Raw genomic sequence first — 20173 nt, forward strand, 5'->3', positions numbered from 1 at the left:
CCACTTCTCCACATCACTATGTCCTATTTTTTTTCAAAGTGCACTTTGAAACTGTTGTAACTTCAAGATCACCAAGAGACAGTACTACCTCCATAGAAATCAAATACACTATTTGTGTGTCAACTCAGCTGAGCAATGTGGAGACACAGTATAAATGACAACCGAGAGTAGTCAAGTTACTAATTGGCTGAAGAATAATCAAAACTTGTCTTGGAATCCTGGCAAGGTGTTTGCCAAACTGAGGAGAAAACAGCTCGGGTAAAATGTCCAGTGTATTGATTTGGTTTTACTTTCATTGGCATATTTTAGTCACAGCGTTTTGATTCCTGGATTAGAATTTATTTGGGGGTATAGCCATTATTCCGGATGCCAAATTGGAAAATGATTTTTACTTTTTTACACTAGTTTTACACTCTAATAAAGTGAGGACAAGAAGGACTCAATGAAACATGTCACTTCTGATCAGAAATCAGGAATTATTTTGAATAAGATTAAGAGGAAGGTTTAAAAGGAATCACTTATTGATATAATTTCTGTAATCAAAGGTAGACACCAGGGAAAGATCAGGACTCCTTGCTGCCGAGTGCCAGATTTCAAATTTCAAACCGTGCTCATCCAGCCTGCCTTCAGAAGGGAGGTTGAGGAAGTCTAAAACTTAGGGCTGTAGACAGTGTCCCTTCCATTCAACTAGGTAACTTCACTCTCTGGTTTATTCTCAATGCCTGTCCTGTAGGGCTTATTCAAAGGAAAGATTTCTGCAGCTAATAAAATTTTGAAAGATGAGTCTTTAACTTTGTTTCGAAAAGCTGGTATAGGAATTCTTGTACCTGGAATTTTTGTAAAGCCGGAATAGCTTTTTTGTTCCCTTGAGAGAAGCTGTTCCTTAACTTTCTGTAGCTTCAGCATTCCTCAGATGGGCCACTCCATCCCATGTTCCTTACACCCTCATGCCAGTGTCAGGGAGCAGGCCTGGAGAAGCTACCCAGTGGACCTCGCATTACTGTTTGAGGTGCGGTGCTTACTCAAATGCTGTTTCTGCATCTCCTTCTTGCTGCAGAGACCCGCCCCTCTGTTGGAGACCTACTCTTACACCAGCTGCAAAGTTTTACTTGGAAGGTTTGAATGAATTTGATCATCACCCAGAAGAGAACAATCTCGTGAGACTGAAGTAGAAAAGTTTTCTAAAACTTCAAGCAAAGAATTAAGTTTTTGAAAGTTCTTTTCTTGGTTGTTTCAGCTACGATAAGAGCTTGCTTTCTAGAGTTACTGTTAGAACTGTGAATTTAGTTTGGGAGGAACAAATGCTAATGTTCGTGGCAATCTTGGGTAAATGCCTTTGCAATAAATAAATAAATAATAAATAAATGCACCAGGAGCTTGATATCAGGGTGTGTGCTGGATAGGAAGAAAGGGACTAAGACTTTAGTGATAAGACCATCAAATCCTAGGACTCACAAAGCTGCCTTTCTTGGCAGTTTTGCTATTTAAAGTTCTAGTTTAAAAGTGGCAAACAGAAGCCCACATTTTCTGTAAAAAAGAGAATCTAAATGAGCTATGTCTTAGAGTTTAGTTTTGGTGGGACAACAACTAACTGCAAAATCCACTATTTAAAAAAATCATATTGTGGCGGCATATAAGTTGTGACTTATTCTCAACTTCTGAACATTTTGGGAAAGCAAAGAATTATTCCAGAGAGAAATGTGTCCAAAAATACCTGGAAACACATGTTTTCCTAATTTCCATCTGCTGATAGAGATCAATGGGACAGTAGCTTTGCCAGCCTTAAATGGCAAAGTTACCCTGGTCAGGTGTGCTTATAAAAACATTTTAAAGTAGCATTAGATATAGATATAAAGATATAGATATAGAGGAAGAAAAAAAGAGAAGATCCTGGAGCCAGTGGGAAATCAGCCAGTTTTTTAGCTGGCTATCCTCTTCAGCTTGCTGAAAATAAGGATAGGAAATGTGAATATTCCTCAGAAGTCCAGGATGGTTAATATCAGGAGCAAGCACACAAAAGTTTAACTTTTTTTATTTTCTGCCCCACCTATTACTATTACAAGGAAAACTTCTTCTGATAGAAAAGCATTTATTTGTATTATGAAGCTCCAAATACAGTTTATTGCTTTTGGATCTGAGTTACATTTCATCCCTTGCCTTCCTCCCCGCCCCTGCTTTTTTGTCAGACGATGGTTTTGTAGGCAGTTGGGAACTTTTCTACAACTCTTCCTTCATGTAGATAGTTTCTGTGGGAAAGCAAGCACACAAGTGTCAGTGGGCCCTCAGAAATATTGGGCCACGGAGACTTTCACATGGTTCACAGTGAGGCCGTCTATTTCAGTCCACTCGTAGTAGGTCACGCCCATGGTCCTCCTTTGCTTTCCATTGTCTGTTGCTGCCCAGGGGAAGATGTAAGTCCCCCTGCTAGGGAAGAATGAAGAAAGTTCTTGATCTCCAAATCAGAAATACAGTGAGTAGTTGTTGGCAGGAACTTACACTTGGGGCTCTTAATGAAGCAGGTGAACAGCAGCTCCAGGGACCTGCAACCAAATCCTTGCACAACACCTCTGGACTGCATGCTTCGGCCTCCACACATTCTAACAGTCAGTCCTGTGAACTGAATCCTGGCATGCTGCTGTTCATGGGGTTGCAAAGGGTTGGACACAACCTGGCGACTGAACCACCACCACCACCCCCTGCAAACTCAAAACGCACTGATTTCCAAAGTCAAGGACTTTGAATATTAGAAGCACACACACTAAGTCTTTTCAGTGAAGCATCATCTTTTTTCCTCCTGCTCATTTACTTGGGGGAATTTAAGGTTTCTCACTGGGGCCTGGAATGGTTCAGGTCCAGACTGACATTTCAGCCATGTTTTGGGCCCCATGTGTTTGTGTATATGAATGATTCCTGACTTATTAAATTTCTTCCAGTGCGTGCGTCCTAGCAGAAGATAGCCCAGCAGGCCTTGAGCCCTTCTGCTGCTTCACTTCACCTCATGAATATTCAGAAGCTGCAGTCATTGAGGACTCAGGTGGCAAAAATAGTAAGGTGATTGAAGCGCACATGAACACCGAGTCCACATTTCCGCGACTCAGAGCCCCTGACTTGCAGTGCAGATTTTCTGTGACCCTCGGACCTCAGGAGGGGAGAGTCCTGGGGAACCCCTCTGAATCGGGCATCTGTTCCCTACACCAACATGCTCACGGCCTGCTGTATGATGTGTTGTGATCAGCGTGTTGTTTTTAGAAGACAACAGGCCCTTCTGTGAATCCTCCCCCACAAAATGCATTTAGGCTGATAGCTGAGCATAAAGGCCTCAGTGTGGAGATGAGCAATGCCTGCATTGTTTGCCCCATCATGCAGTCAGGATCTCCACAGCAAAATGGAGTGTCTTTTGTAAAATCTTATTTTATATATTTTGTCACCATCAGCAGTTACACTGGAGTAGGAACCGCTCCATTCTCTTACGGGTTAAATTCTGCTCTGTGCAGCTCTAGTGGGGATGGATAAACTGCAGCCCTGCCTTTTTTCCGAAGGCTTCTAAAATAGGTTTTCAGAATTAGTGCTGGATTTTTGCTCCTGCATGTGCGGTGACTCTTGATTTTTTCCCTTCAGAGAAGCATCCTTTGCAGCATTCCCCCTTCCGAGGCATCACTTAGACACTTCCAGCTGGTGGCAGGGGATACAGCCATAATACAGCTTCCTGTGTCCCAGCTGTCTTTTTCACTACGGTAAATGCATTACGATGGCTGCTCTCTCGTGTAAAGGTTCAGGTACAGGGAGGTGTAGGATGAAGTCTGGAAACCATCGTTGGGGTTTTTAAAGCTTCGGCTTCTCCAGTATCTTGGCATTTTGAATGTCTTCCTGCTTGGAGTCCAAGGTTTCTCTCCAGTGATTGGAATGCTGCTGGAAGCCTGATTAAAGGTGCCTGAGGATATCACCTTCTACCAGGAAGCCCTGCGTGCTTGAGAGGGTCCTTTTCAATGCATTATGGCTCATGCGGCCTCCCAATTAAAGAAAAACCGGGATTTAGAAATCAATGCTGAAGAAGAGACAGAGAAAAAAAGGAAACACCGCAAACGGTCCCGGGATCGGAAGAAAAAGGTAGCTATGTATGCCAGTGCATAGATCTTGCCTGGATCCTTTATGTTTTAATCTCCTCTTGGCATCTGTGAGAAGCATTCGGGGCTGTTTTTACATGCAGTGTAGAGTGTAAATTGGGTGTGTAAGTTGGGTGTGTAAATTGGGAACAGATGATAGAAACCCTGTGGTAGACCACGGGTGTAGGGTGGGCAAGGCAGGGGAAGATTTTATCCCATGTGGGGGGATTGCAGTGCTGATGCGGAAGGCTTGCACTTTACATAGGCATGGGCATGCTTCCATGACATGGAAAGGTGTTGCAAGGGAGTTCAAAGTAGTTTCTTTCCAGCCCAGTCAAGGTTAAATGCACTGCGGTGAGTTAGAATTGAGGGGAGAGACTGGAGAAGCAGCCTTTGTACTTCTTACAGTTCTGTCTCATGGAAAAGGAGCTTTTGTGCTAGAACTGTGTCACATGTGTGCATTTTCAGGCAGATCTGTGACCTTAAAGACGTAACAGTAAAGTCATTTCCTGCTTTGCTTTTTTGGTTCCCTCTTTCCTTCTGACTCTCAGTTCCATAAGGTACTTCCTAGGTAGGTTGTGCAATGGAAATAAGCTGCTGGAAATAACTTTTCTTTTGTTAAATACTGCTGAAAGCACAGAGGTTTGTCTTTCTCTACTGGCTGAGAGTGATTATCCTGAATGCAGGAATTCCCATGGTAAGGCAGGGACTTCAGCACTGATTGCTTTAGATCCGAGCATGGGCATTGATCATCCCCTACTGATACTCTAATGCAGGGGAGCAAATAGGAGGAATATTCTGGGTCACTGGTGTTTAATTACAGCCTGAGAGTGCTTACCTTTGGGGGGCTGTGCCCTTAAATATGAATCCTAGATACCAATTTGGAGAGTGAGGCCTGAAATCACTTTTCTTCCATGACAGTTCATAAAAATTGACTAAAACTCTGTGATCTGAATATGGAAGTCAGGTCATAAAGCATTTTTATGTCTCTTTGTGAGAATTCCCAAGGGAAAGATCATCTTAATCTGCTCTGAGCAGTGATGCACGTGCCTTGCAAATGACATGCAGATTTCATCCACCACATGTACCTTCCTTCAGGAGTGATCATGAATATTTTCAGGGCCTTTGCTGTTTTCTTCCAAGTGAAGGTCTAGAGAAACCTCTTAAGCCTTTTGTTACTGGCAGACTTTCTGAGACTGAGTTCAGAGAGTTGCAGTGGTTCTGCCACATGACATTAAATATAGGTGTTTCCTGCTTCAGGGTTCTCGCAAAAAAAAAAAAAACTTCTTGAACATATTTTCACAGTACAGACTTAAGTTAGGAAATTTTCAGCAGGTGTATTTCAAAGCCTCACACAGCAGAGTTGTTACGGAATTGCCTTGTTTTACTAGGTTCTGGTCTAATTTTGTGAAAGTTAGGTTTGTCTGTGGGTCGGTCACTATACTTTGACCTCTCTATGCACATCCCCTTCCTCCACCCCCACGACATGATAAACTGGCACAGGGACAGGAACATAAATTTGTATAAAAATATAGTTTCATCATTAATGTCGACATTCTGTGTAAGAGTTACTGGCTGAGCCAGGTTTATGGACAGCCGTGTCCTGGGGGAGCAGCGACAGGTCTGCTGTCCTTGTGCCCGGCGCCCTGTTTGACTCGAAAGCAAAATAAGGAAGGGGTGAGCCAAAGGGAGTTTCTGGGCTCACTGAGCTGAAGCAAATGCTTTGTGGATCAAAATGCTTAGTACAACAGAGTCTGTCCAATGTAAATCTCTTAGCAACCAGAAGGGAACATGGAGAAATATCAATATCGCTATTGTCAACGTGCAGGCAGATTTAAATGTTTTGTTCTCAGGGCACTCACAGAGGAGATCCAGAAAGGGGCTCATGGATAACACTTCCATTGCTATTGTGCTTTTTAATTCATAACACAGTATCGTATATATATTCCCCATCAAAGTACAGGTATCACAGAAGATTTAATATTCAGAGCCAAATGATTGCATGGACCATTTCTATGTGCAAAGTTAAGGCTAAATGACTTTGAAGACATGATCTATATCTCCTTCCATGACGGTGTATGTTATACTTATTTTCTACAAAGTGAATTATTTCAACTTTGAGTTTCTTTTTTCCTACCTTTTCCTAAAATTCTAATTAAGGTTTCTGGGCTATTTTACTCCATGTTGTAGGCCCCTGTCAATTGAAAAGCTGCTTTGAAATAATTTGGAGGGGGTACTTTCCTGGCGGTCCAGTGCTTAAGACTACACACTTTTCACTGACACTTTCACTGCAGGGGAGTGTAGGTTCTATCTCTGGTCAGGGAACTAGGATCCCACATGCTGTGCAGTGCGACCAAAAAAAAGTTAACACTGCATTTGCATTTTATGAAAAAATGTGTATATACACACACATACACACACACACACACACACATATATATATAGTGGGTTATTATGGGACTCATTCTCATTCATATGCAGAAATATCCTCTAGGATATTTTAATTACAAAAAGGAATAGTGAGCACTCTCATAAAATCTCAAAATACAAAAGGAAATCTTAAGAGTATCTAGTTTATAAAACTAGGAATTTGATTCATGGGTCCCCTTCAATTCAGGTTTGAGCAAGCCCAAGATGAACCTTTCTTGATTATATGACACAGAATCATACTGTATGGGATATTACTAAGTATTATACTCAAATCATAATATGCATGTAAAATTAATATAAGATTCACATTTCAGTTTTTTTAAACCCAATGAGCTGCACATTTGGTCTCTTTTGAATATTGATAACCATGAATAACTGATTACCACAGAACCACCTGGGAAGCCCCTATGAATACGTAGGAAACTTCTAGGAATTTATGAATAGTTGAATTTTAGTCATGATGTATTTTATTCTTGGCACAACAACTTTCATGTCAAGTAAAAGAAAATCTTCCTGTTTGTTAAAAAAAGAAATTCACCTCCATGAATGAACACTTACTTAATCCTTTTATCATCTGACTTTAAGGAAAAAAAGTTTCAGTGAGTATCTCATGTAAAAGTTTCTTACCCTCATTTCCCATTGCTCTTCCCTGATCTGTTTTTCAGCTTCACTCTCCTTCTCTCCTGATGGGCTTAGGTTGGCAGCAAGTAGGAAGCATGCCAAAGGTAGACAGTGACTGTGGGTGGGTTAGTATTGGATCCGTGCCCTTACTAAGCACCTTGCAGGGAGGAACTCTGTATCTCCTGCATTCGGCAGGCTCCCTGGCCCGCAGTTGTTGGTCTGGAGAGGGTCCCAGCCACCTTGAACCCACAAGAGTTAGAAATCCCAAATGCTCTTCAGCCCCATACTATCCTTGTTGCCATTGGCTTCTGGTGCCGTGTTACCCACATGGTTTGCCCTTTCTCCACACTATATTATTAAATTATAAAATACATTTAATTTCTTCAATATTTTTATGTAATTTGTATGTATTTACTACATCCTGTCAAAAAAAAAAGAAAAGAAACAAGCTTTGAGGTGACCCATGAAAATTTATACTTAAAAAAAAGGACACTATGGAATTTCTCTTTCTCTCTCTCTCTATGAATGACAAAGGAATAATCAGTCAATTAATTCTGTGATTATTGATGTCAAACTCATACAGCTATTCCAGTGGCAGAGCAGGAACGAATGAATATTCATTGCTTTATTTTTGCATTCATGCACTCGTTCAGCAAATATTTGAATAACTTCTGGCATTAGGCATTATATTCTGTGTTGGAAATAAAGCTAAATGAGGCACAGTGGCAACAGTACATTGTGTTGTACTGTGCTTCCCGGCACAAGGAGGAAGAAGATAAGAGCACCATTAAACACCCTACAAAGAAGGAGCCACAGCAAGACCCCCCGCCCACCAGTTCAACTCGAATGGGCTCCCAGAAGGTTCTTGGCATAGCTAAGCCTTGGAGGAGTCAGCGAGATAGACAAACAGAAGGACAGGAATCCCAGGCCAACAGGAGTTCAAGTATGAGAGACATTCAGCTGTGTGAGAAACAAATAGTATTTTGGAGAAAAGGGGACATGAGGATATGGCAGAAAAAATGGCTGTAAAAATAGTCAGGGGCCAGGTTACGAAGGTCTTTGTGTGCTGTTCTATGGAGCTGGACACTAACCCCTGCTCAAAGGAGAGAGGGACCTGAATGGTTTTAGGGGTGATGGAGAAGAGAAGAGGCTGAAGAGCTTTCTGGGTTGAGAACCATCCTTCAAGCATCAATGCTGTGGGCATCAGCCGGAAGAGCCATCAGGAAGCACCAGTGGTGATGATGCAGGCATGAGAGATGCTGAGGGTCTGAGCCATGGCAGAGATGATGCTGATGGAGAAGGGGGTGTTGCATACAAGAGATATTTAGAGGAAGACTCAATAGAACTTGGCAGTGGACTGTATGTAGGATGTGAGAGGGAGAGATTGGATTCTAGGGTAACTGCCAAGTTTCTGGCTTGAAGCGGAAGATGAAGAATTAAATTTCCTGGATTCATTTATTTTCTCCCAGGACATTGCTTGACCTCTTATAAAGTGCACCAGATAGGGTTTTAAATTACCTTTTTCAGGTGGAGGCTCATTCTTCACAACAAACCTCTGAGAAAGTATTTCTATTATTTCCATCTTCCAGATGAGAAAACTGAGGCATGAGCCTTTGGGCTGTTGCCTCAGAGTTTCCACACTAATTAGTGACAGACCCAAGATTCCAATTTGAGTAGCCTAACTCTCTAGCTTGTTTTCTGAACTACCCCAGGATACAATGTATGTAGTTAATATTTTCACATTTACACATCAAAGTGGCCTTGATTCAGAGAGTCTTCTCCATGATAAGCTATTTTCTAAACATCTGAAACCTTGAATAATAGGCTTTATATCTCTGAGTACTCCACTATTGTAGTCTGTTTTTCTTACCCTCTGCAATATATTTTAATGTTTTACCTTAAGAATTTCTTTCTTCTTAATTTTGAAAAATGAAGTGAAAAATTACAAATATCATAACATCAAATCCTCAAAGACATGTGTCTCTAATAACAGTGCAGCAGTGTTTCAGGTGCCTGTGGTATTACCAGACAATCTGCAGAGTGATTTCTATGGATTCTTTCTTTTTTTTTTTTCTCACAGCTTTGCTATGAGGAGGTATTATTTTCATCCCAATTTTTCATAGCTAAAACCGAGGCTTAATGAGACTAAATAACTTGCCTGAGGTCATAAACCTAGTAACTGGAGGGCCTACACTTAAACTTGGGTCATAGGACTTTGGACTCTGTCAGCCTGCGTTTATTGTAATAGAACTCTAGGGTTGTCTTTTAGGTTAAGGCAATTTAAGGATTTGAGAAGAGATTTCAGGGGACCTGATCTCTTGCCTTAGAAATGTGATGCTTCCGGACATTTGACAGACTCTCCCGTATCTGGTTATTTGGGTACCTGTGATACCCATGATGTAAGATGCCAAGCAGGAGGCTTTAACTGCAGTGCCTGCACTTTGGGGATGAGGATGTGTGGACTCTTAAGAGACAAAGGGAACCTGGTCTGGTTTCTGCTCTGCCGAATCCATAGTCCCCAGACCTCTAGGGAGCCTCGTTTCGCCCTCAACATACTTGATATCCTGCTCTGAAATTAATTATGTATTTATACGTGTGTCTCACCCAAGAAACTATGAGCTACTGGAGGGCAGAGGTGGTATCATACTCACCTACTACCAAACTGGGACCTTCGGAGTAGGAGGATGGAGAAGAGGGTTGGTGAAAGTGAGAGAGGGAGAAAGGTGGTAGTTGGATGGATGGATGGGTGGATGAGAGGCTGTATCATGCTTAGAAACGGACTATAGAGCAAGACTGAGTTCAAGGGCTGGCGCTGGTGCTTAGCTGCTGTGTCCTTGGGGATTTATTTAATCTTTAGATGCTTTGGTCTCTTCAACTGCAAAATGAATACAGTAATAGTTGCCACAGAGGTGTAATAATGTGTCAATGAATTCATATTGGAACGGTGCTTGGCATAACGTCAAGAGACATAGAGTGGTAGTTGGTGGTGGTCCTATTGAACAGAAGAATGGATTATTTACACCCTGAGCCTTCAAGAGGGATTGTGCCAATAAGTCAGCTCACTACAGCGGGGCAGGTAATCTCCCTAGGAGCATGTCTGGCTGCTGCCTTGGCTCCACTCTTCTGCATTTGGAAAAGGATGGATGGAAGAAGGCTTAGCTGGCTCATAGGAAAGGCTGTAAACCTTTGTCCCTGGGTGTGCCAGACGTTTAGAAATACGAAGGCAATTCAATACGACTTGTCAGCTGATTGGTTCTCTGTAATCTGTTATGATTATGGTATACTTTTTTCTCGATAAAGTCATCTGTTTATTTAAGAAAACACTTAGTAGCTCTTAATCAATTACCTTTTTAACCAATCCAAGATCATGTCAGGGATAAATTGTGCATTTATTAACGTCTGAATAGTAGTTTTAAAGTTTTCATTAGTTTTTTTTAATTGATTTATTTTTTAATTGAAGGATAATTGCTTAACGCATTTTATTGTTTTCTGTCAAACATCAAAATGAATCAGCCATAGGTATACACATGTCCGTTCCCTCTTGAACCTCCCTCCCATCTCCCGCCCCATTCCACCCCTCTAGGTTGATACAAAGCCCCTGTTTCAGTTTCCTGAGACATACAGCAAATTCCCGTTGGCTATCTGCTTTACATATGGTGATGTGAGTTTCCGTGTCACTCTCTCCATACACCCCACCCTCTCCTGCCCTCTCCCCGTGTCCATAAGTCTATTCTCTCTGTTTCTCCATTGCTGCCCTGCAAATAAATTTATCAGTTCCATCTTTCTAGATTCCATACCTATGTGTTTAGTATGACATATTTATTCTTCTCTTTCTGACTTACTTCACTCTGTATAGGCTGTAGGTTCATTCACCTCATTAGAACTAACTCAAATGCGTTCCTTTTTAAGACTGAATAATATTCCACTGTGTGTATATATGTGTGTGTGTGTGTGTGTGTATATATATATATATATACATACATACCACAACTTCTTTATCCATTCATCTGTCGATGGACGTCTAGGTTGCTTCCATGTTCTAGCTCTTGTAAATAGTGCTGCAGTGAACATTGGGGTACATGTGTCTTTTTCAGTTTTGGTTTCCTTAGGGTATACGCCTAGGAGTGAGATTGCTGGGTCATATGGTGGTTTTATTCCTAGTGTTTAAAGGAATCTCCATACCGTCTTCCATAGCGGCTGTATCAATTTACATCCCCACCAGCAGTGCGAGAGGGTTCCCTTTTCTCTAAGGCTTTTGTCAGTCTGTCACCGGCATAATGCAGCAGTTACACTGTTTCTTCATTACTCCTGAGGCTCTTGATCTTTTCTGTCTTTTAATTTTCCTTTGGCACAATAATCAGTTATTCTGTGTGTGTGTTTTATTGAATCTCAATCTGGAAAAGTGCTAACTTTTCATAGGTATGCTTGAGGAGAAAGGATTTGGCAGTGTTTTAAATTCTTTATAGTTATAAGAATAGTTTACATTAATGGTATCACATCTCACCTGCTTCTCTGCTCATTTAATACAAATGCATTGTGCACCTCCATTGTGCCTATATGGGAGATTAATAAGATAAAGGGTGGAATTGTGGATTCATCTACTTGCTGTCTTTGTGTTTCTCCTTGTGACTTTACACAGGTAGGGGTGAAGGACTGAATTGTAAAATGAGTATTTCTTATTGGGCCTCCAATATTCTGAGTGACTTTTACATTCCTCATCTTATTTGATTTTGTGTCAACACTATGCCATAATGTTATCTCCATGTACAGAGGTATTAGCCTAAGCTTAAGTTTTGTTATGTAACTTGCCTCAGTTACAGAAATAGCTGGGCTTATGACCACGGTCTCTTTGGCTGTAAGTCCCTTTCTTGGGCCATCTGAACCTTTCCAGGAGAGATTTTTTTAAGGGAGGTCCTTATTAATAGGCATCTATAGTGAATTCTTATGTCAAGAGAAAAATTGTCACCTTTGAAACACGAAGAGTTAAATTATTTAGTAATCAAGATTTTGATAAATTCATCATTTACATTTAACTGAAAAATCTAAATATTGTATAAACAGTTACTTCAGTTCAGTTCAGTTGCTCAGTCGTGTCTGACTCTTTGCGACCCCATGAATGGCAGCACACCAGGCCTCCCTGTCCATCACCAACTCCCGGAGTTCACTCAGACTCACGTCCATCGAGTTGGTGATGCCATCCAGCCATCTCATCCTCCGTCGTCCCCTTCTCCTCCTGCCCCAATCCCTCCCAGCATCAGAGTCTTTTCCAATGAGTCAACTCTTCGCATGAGGTGGCCAAAGTACTGGAGTTTCAGCTTTAGCATCATTCCTTCCAAAGAAATCCCAGGGCTGATCTCCTTCAGAATGGACTGGTTGGATCTCCTTGCAGTCCAAGGGACTCTCAAGAGTCTTCTCCAACACCACTTAAGTTACCGTAATTCCACATTTAAAAAAGTTTTAAAGAATAATTCAGTCACTGAAAAAACTAAATCATTCATTTACATCTATTGACTGATGTATAAGTTACTTATTGAAAGAGAATGTCTAAACACAATGTTACACTGTCAGTTACATAATCCAAACTTTCTTATAGAGATTTTCCTATAGAAAGGTAACATTTGGAAACTAGCAAGCTGTTATTATTTTACCCAAATTGGTGTTTCTAGTTTGTACAAGTTAAAAATGGAAGAGTTGAAAGCAAAGCAGTGGAAATCAAGCTTGAATCTTTTACATATAAATCAGATTTTCCTGGCGTTTATCCCATTCACTCAAGATTATGCTTTCCTGAACTGGTAGTGGTGTCATGAACTAGAACAGTCCATCACTATCAAATATAGGAGCTGCCTATAAAATGTGTAGATTTCAATTTAGATTTAGTTGGTTCCAGTAAATTATTTCTCAGTCATAGGTGGCCTCCCACTTATTAGGATCATGTCATCAGTTCTGCTTGCATTTAGATGAAACCCATTAGAATGGGTCGGATAGAGACTAATGTTCACATCTGCCAGGTTTGTGGCTTTTCTTTCGGCAGCACAGAAGCCAACTAGCATCATTACTGTATGAGAAGGATGTGTGCACTGCGTGGAAAAGAAATAGGGAGAACTTGGCCAGAGAGGGTTGGGTGGAAGGCAGCCCAAGATTTTCTAGTGACTGGAAGTCAGCGGCACAGATACATTTATAATTTACACATAGAGCCCCTAAGACCCTTGTGATGTTAATATGAGCAGCATTATTTTATCGTAATGAAATAAAATTTTGTAAGAAGTCTATACAGTGGAAGAGGTAAACAGATGGTCAATTTTGTTTAGTAAAGGATTAAAAACATGAATAAAGTAGGCAAGCAGTAAGGAGAAAGGTGTGGGAGAAGGGCTTAGTATTTATTACAATTCATGGTTCTGGCAAGAATAGGCTTTAGGGCTAGGTGTGAGTTCATATGGCAGCCATAGCTGTGTGGCCTTAAACTAAATTTCTTTGGGCCTCGGTCTCCACGTTGGTCAAACGGGGCTATTAATCCTTTTCTTCACACAAGTGCGTGCTCAGTTGTGTCCGACTCTTTCCAACCCCATGACTGTAACCCACCAGGTTCCTCTGTCCATGGGATTTCCCAGGCAAGAATACTGGAGGGGGTCGCCATTTCCCTCTCCAGGGGATCTTCCCCACCCAGGGATCGAACCCACGTCTCCTGCGTTGGCAGGCAGATTCTTTACAACTGAGCCACATGGGAAGCCCTTTACTTGAATACGTATTGTTAAGAGTAGAAATACTGTAAATGCATTTTGCCAGGTTCCTGGCATAAAGGGAGCCCTTACGAGGGCTTCCAGCTTCCCTTACAGTGTGGGCTCCCAAATGTAATCAAGTGACTGTAGCCAAGAAGGGGGCAGAGGAACTGAGAAAAAAAAAAAAGGGAATGTTCTGAGGAAGGTTTACACCCAGGAAATATTCAAATTCTTTGATGAATGAAATTTTACTCATAGATTTGCATCGTCAAACAACCCTTTGAGTCCTTCAGTTCAAGCCTTTGCAAACTTTTCTGTACTCTCAGGGAATTTACATCTGCTGTTCTGAGAAATTCTCTCAAAGATTTTTATGTTAAATATATTTCTCAATCATTAACACTGTTACTAATTAGCTTTTCTCAGTAGTTAAATGATAGCCTAGAAGACATTAAAGAAAGCCTAAGAACCGTATGTACAGATAGAGGTATCAAATCATTCTGTTAACAAATGAATGTGATTTTACAGATTAGGATATGAATATTGAAATATTTATAGAGGAAAAGTACTTATTTGAGCTAGTGAAACAATCTTCACTGGAGGGTTTATACATATATAATTACTGAGAAGATATAAAATGTTACCTGTGCAGTATGTCTATGAGAGACATATTCTGTATTCATCATCCCCTCTAGGGAGCATGGCCGTTAAAGACCTGTTTCTACAGTTGCGGGATGGTTGGGGACTGAAGGAAGAGGGAATAATCTGGCCAGTGTAGAGCTGTCACCTTTTGTACCTGGTTTCAGAACCCACAGTGGCCTGCGGACTGCCTTCCTTTACCAGCACGTTCTCTTCTCCCCGCTTTCTTCGACTGCCACTGGGGAGGGCCCCTACCATTTTCAGATTTTCAATCAGGTACTCCACCCTGGACCTAATTGGCTCAGTTCAGTATCTGACGCTTAGGACTGTCAGTGTGTTTAAACAGCTTCATTCACCCTAAACCAAATAGAAAAAAAAAAAAAAAACCACCAGCCTGAAACCTGGCATTTTTGTCATAGGCTCTATGTGATGTTTGCTTGTTTAGCTGTGGCGAGTCTTTGTTGCGGCCTGTGGGCCCTTTACTTGTGGCATGTGGGATCTAGTTCCCCGACTGGGGATTGAACCGGCATTGGGAGCTTGGAGTCTTAGCCACTGACCCACCAGGGAAAGGGAAATCCCATGTAATTTTTCACTTCTCAAAGAGGACGGTATAGTGAGATGCTCAATAGCAAAGGACATGGGACATCATTTACCCTTTCTTTCATTTATTGAGCTATATAATTCACTGGGGAATTACAGTGGGCTGGGCACTCTATCCAGCGCTGTGAGTATTGTGTTGAATCCTTATACATGGATGGTGTTATCCTCATTCTCTGTGTTAAGGGAATTAACACTCTGAAAGTTTCAGCAAGCCCAGGGTCACACAATTAGCAAGCGTACAGCTAGAGTTCAAACCCAGATCAGCTTGATAGCCAGCCCTGTGCTGATTCCCTGATTCCTCACCCCTTATTCCCACCCATTGAAAACACAATTTTCCCAGAATATTGGGCTCCATGAAATCATTCTTTCCTGGACCATGGAAGGCCCTGCTGGGATTTCTGCCCCTAAAAAAATTCCTAATAAGATGCTTCTCGTAATTGATCCCCCATCCAGTAAAAGAAAAGTACACAATGCGGCGTGGAGGGTAGGAAGGCGATAATACTGAATGTCGTAAATTTAGTTTACTTGACTTCAAGCCGCTTTCACTTTACACATTAACTTGAAATACATCCTACCTTAACAAGATAATAATCATATTAATGGTAAAATAAAGAAATGTGAATATAATTAATTTCCAAATGTTGGAAGTTTCCAAATTTTCCAAGATAAGTGGTGAAATAATTTTGTGTTGGCTGACTTCTTGGGTTTTGCAATCAGTGCATTCCTGTGTGTTTGCACATGCCCTCCATCTCATACTTACAACTTTTTTATGAGAAAACTGTGGAAGAAGGTGATTTTATAATAAACAGCTCACTCAGGGCCTCAAAACAGACAAATTTTCAGAACCTAGGTTAAAAATTATGATTTGTAGTATGGTAAGAAATTAACACCACCATCAAAAGTGTACTTCAGCTGATGACACAGACAAACTATTAGAATCTGAGTCACCATCAGCTTTGCCTGATTCTTTTGTCATCATCAGGATAGAAGAGATCTTAGGCTTCATGAAGTGATACTCCTTTTTTCTCCCTTGGTAATAAGAGCAAGGAGTAAAAATCTTTAATTTGGAAAGGGAGTTGTTAAAAATTGGAGTCTCCAAAAATTTTATTATTTAGAATAGATGATGTTGGGTTCTACTAGGCAGCCTCAGTGTGAATCAACAGGAAATTCACCAGCCCAAGTTAGAGTCCATTTACAGTGAAATAATTGGTAGAGGCCAAAAGCTTTTATCTCTGCTAATATTTACGTGAACCCTCTACATTAGGCGGCTTTATTCTCATTTTGCAGATCAGGAGAATGTGGCTCAGACACTGAGTTTATCAGTTGTTGTTATTCAGTAGCTAAAATTCTATCCTACTCTTTTGCGACCCCATGGACTGTAGCCCTCCAAGCGCCTCTGTCCATGGAATTTTCCAGGCAAGAATACTGGAGTGGGTTGCCATTCTCCTTCTCCAGAGGATCTTCCTGACCCAGGGATTGAACCTGTGTCTCCTGCATTGGCAGGTGGATTCTTTACCGTCTGAGCGATCAGGCAAGCCCGAGTTTATTAGTAACAGAGCAAAAAGAAGAGACAGAAGTTGAGCCCATGGTTGTCAGACTCCAAAGCTTTTTCCCACCCATACTTCACTGTTCTGCTTACAGATTATTCATGGATCATGTAATTTTCTTGCATTTGGGGAAATCTTTTACTTCCATTTTTCATTATTTTATTTCTAATCAGTTTCTAAATCATGTTTATGCCTCCCCATCACCACTGTTATCATTCATTAATTTTATGTGATAAATGCCAGATAAGAAGTGCTTTTTAAATAACGATGCATGGCTTAAGCCTGTGTTTTTGCCTTGAAATATTACATGGGGACTGTAAGTACTATTGCAAAGCACAGCAATTTTGAATCAGGTACAAAAAGATCATAATTGACATTGGCACCACGGATTTACAATAGTCCAGGGAAACAACAACATTTGTCCGAGCCCTAACCTTGAGTACTGCATTTGATTTTCTATTAGTAAATCCTCAAAATGTCCAGTCTGATAATTCCCAGGTACATTGCTGCCACCTGACCGCTTCAGGGTAAAGGAGAGAGGACATGCTAGAAGGTTTTTGAGGTCACTCTACCCTATACTGCCCACTGCTCCCACCCTCTCTTGTAGAGACCTGCTGTCCCCTAATTCAGTAACATCATGAATATATTTACTTAGCTCTGTCAACACTCAAAATACACATGCCTGCCCTTAAGTACCAGGAAGATAACCATATTGATGTTTAAAAATGCTGAAAGCAATGAATTTCTTTCCTTCGAAGAACGGCCATTACTCACGATCCCTGCTCTACTATTCCTCTTCAGCAGGCATTGTTCTTTACCATCTAAAAATAAACGGATTCATTATGCATGTGTATTCCATCCACATTTGTTCCGAATGGAATTAATGTATTAATACTGGTAATTCAAGCATGTGAAGTCTACACATTCACTTGTCTTCATTAGTGTACGATTAGTGATCCTGATCATCCTCCTCATTTCCAGTCTGTGATTTGTTTCAAAAGGTTTGGGTTGCCCCCCGTCTCAGCAGAAACTGGATCTTTGAAGGTGACCATGAATACATGGAAAGTCTGTGTTTTCCCTGGTGACTGTGTTTTCCCTGCCTAATGTGAGCCTCGGTAGTGCTTTCCCACGGACATTCGGCGGGGTCAAGACACCCCGGCTTTCTCTTGCTCCACCTGTGTGTGAGTCCAGATTCGCTCTTTTTTCCCCTGAGCACTCCATGGGAGAGCCTGACTAGTCTTCGTTTGGTTTTACATAACATGTTTTAGTGGATTTTCTATGGACTAAGATTAAAATAATCATGTAGCCCTCCACTTGGCATCTGATATCATGGGTTTTTTTTTTTTTTTTTCTGGTGGATTAGTCGGGATTTTGTTGGCAGAGTCAGGAGGGAGGGTGTCCTTAGGTGCATTTGGCATTCTCGGCTTTGACCTGCTTTCCTAGAGCTCCATTTCAGTTTTAGCAGAACCTAAATTATTAATACGGTCTGTGCTGTGTCTGCCCATAATGCTAAATCCTGCTTCTCTTTTTTTTAATAAAGTGCTGTTGGGAATCTCTGAAATCATAGATAAAATGACTTTTGAACTTCTGTGGAAAGCTCAAATGGGTCTAGTCATGAGCTCTGAGTCAGATGGGCTTGGATTTGAGTCTCACCGCTGTCTTGAACATCCGTGCTCTCTTCCATAATAACACCTATTGCAGAGAGGGGTTATGAAGACAAGACTAAATTGATCATGAATTATCTGGCTCAGAGAAGTGATCCAATGAATGTTAATTCCTCCTGCTTCCCTACTTCTTTCCTCTTTCCCTGGTCCACTTGGAGGAAATGAGAATCTTGTTCTATGCTGAGTGTCCTTAAGTGAGAGTTGTTAGTCAAAATGGGGGAATGCACGCTTGATGAAGTTAATGATAAAGCAGAGGGTGAAAAATGAAGAGCGTATGTGAATGTAGAGAAAAATAGGCATTTATATAAAACATAATTGTAACTTTAACATTTACACCTCTTACATATATTCTCTCTACATGTATATGTTTCATGTTGAAGTCGCTCAGTCATGAATGACTCTTTGCAAATCCATGGGCTGTATAATCCATGGAATTCTCCAGGCCAGGATACTGGGGTGAGTAGCCATTCCCTTTTCCAGGGGATCTTCCCAGCCCAGGGATCAAACCCAGGTCTCTTGCATCGCAGGCAGACTCTTCACCAGCGACCAGGGAAGCCCATTTGTTTTATACGTGTGTGTGTGTGCGTGCACGTATTCCATAGGTAGATAGACTCCACAGAGACTATTTAAACCCAGAGCCATATTTCGTTCATTTCCATTAGGAAGAAATGTGGCTTGTGGTGAGAGCACTGACGCTGGTCTGGAAGGCGATGTAGGGAGCAGGACGCTGGGGTCTTCTGGAGGTGCAGGGCTTTTCCAAGGGCACCACACCCCAATGCGGGCATGTTTGTCCCACGTGCTGGGCTCTCCAGCCCTTTTCCCTGGGTTGGCCTTCATAGGTTTACTTTTGCCTTCCCAGTAAAGGTCTCACCCTGGCTCCCGGAGTGAAATCCACTTGGAGGAAACCTATCAGTGCAAGTTCAGTTTAATGACTCTTCTCTAAGTGCCTAAAAGACCATCTCTGATACTTGTTTCCCAGGGTCAATGGATGAAACATAGACAAGCCACAGACAGACAGGGTGTCTTGCTGAATATTACCACATTCAATATAGTCTCCAATCACAGAAGACTTTTTAGAAGGCCTTTGGTAATATTTAACAACTGTTGTGCCACTTTTCGCTCCTGCTGGGTGTCTTGTCATTTCCTAGGACGTCCTGTGTGTCCTCTTCCTTAGTTGTTCTCACCGTGTAAATCACTGCTGTCCATCACACAGGCAGCATTCCGCACAGGGTGGCCAACATCACCCTGAGAGCATCACTGTGATTTACTGTGCCCTTTTGAAATGTCTTTCCACTATATTTCTGTGCGTTTCTACTTTCCTGTCTTCCTCTCCCTTCTCTTTCTTTCGTTCTCTTCCCTCTTTCCCTTCCTCCTACCAGAATTAATGACAATGAGATAATACTGGTATCTCCTATTTTGTGACCTCATTTTTTCCTCACTGAAAAATACAATATGAACATGTGTTCGTATCATCCATATGGTTCAGGAAGGCTTTCAGTGGATCTATGTAACACTTTATTTAACGGATGTGCCAAATTGTATTCAGCTAATCCCTTATTTTATATGTTGAGTTCATTTCAATTTTTGTTATTATGAAAAATGACACAAAGGACAGTAGAGCTTCATCTTTTTCTGAAACCACAGTGTTCTTGTTTTCGGCTCTGATTATTTCTGCAGGTTCCTCCATTCAAGGTCCTCCGTTCTCAAGCCAGAGCCAGCATCTGCAATGTCATTTTCCACAAATCCTCTAGTTGAGCCTAGTTCTAGTCAAAATGACTCTACCTTTCCCCTTTCCCAGAGGATACCCCTCCTCTCCCAGAGGATACCCCTCCTCTCCCAGAGGATACCCCTCCTCT

At 41.4% G+C, this 20173-nt stretch overlaps 1 protein-coding gene across 1 annotated transcript in view; it reads left to right on the forward strand.

The window, feature by feature from the left end:
- Positions 1–3254: 3254 nt before the first annotated feature.
- ANK3 (ankyrin 3) overlaps positions 3255–20173 on the forward strand; it is a 372120-nt gene continuing 355201 nt past the window's right edge. The window contains exon 1 of the mRNA XM_040242313.1: positions 3255–4107. Within this exon, the coding sequence (XP_040098247.1) occupies positions 3994–4107 (114 nt within the window). The 5' untranslated portion in view covers positions 3255–3993. The remainder of the gene's footprint in view (positions 4108–20173) is intronic.

The sequence above is a fragment of the Oryx dammah genome, unplaced genomic scaffold, assembly GCF_014754425.2.
Source record: "Oryx dammah isolate SB20612 unplaced genomic scaffold, SCBI_Odam_1.1 HiC_scaffold_6, whole genome shotgun sequence".
NCBI classification, from domain to species: Eukaryota; Metazoa; Chordata; class Mammalia; order Artiodactyla; family Bovidae; genus Oryx; species Oryx dammah.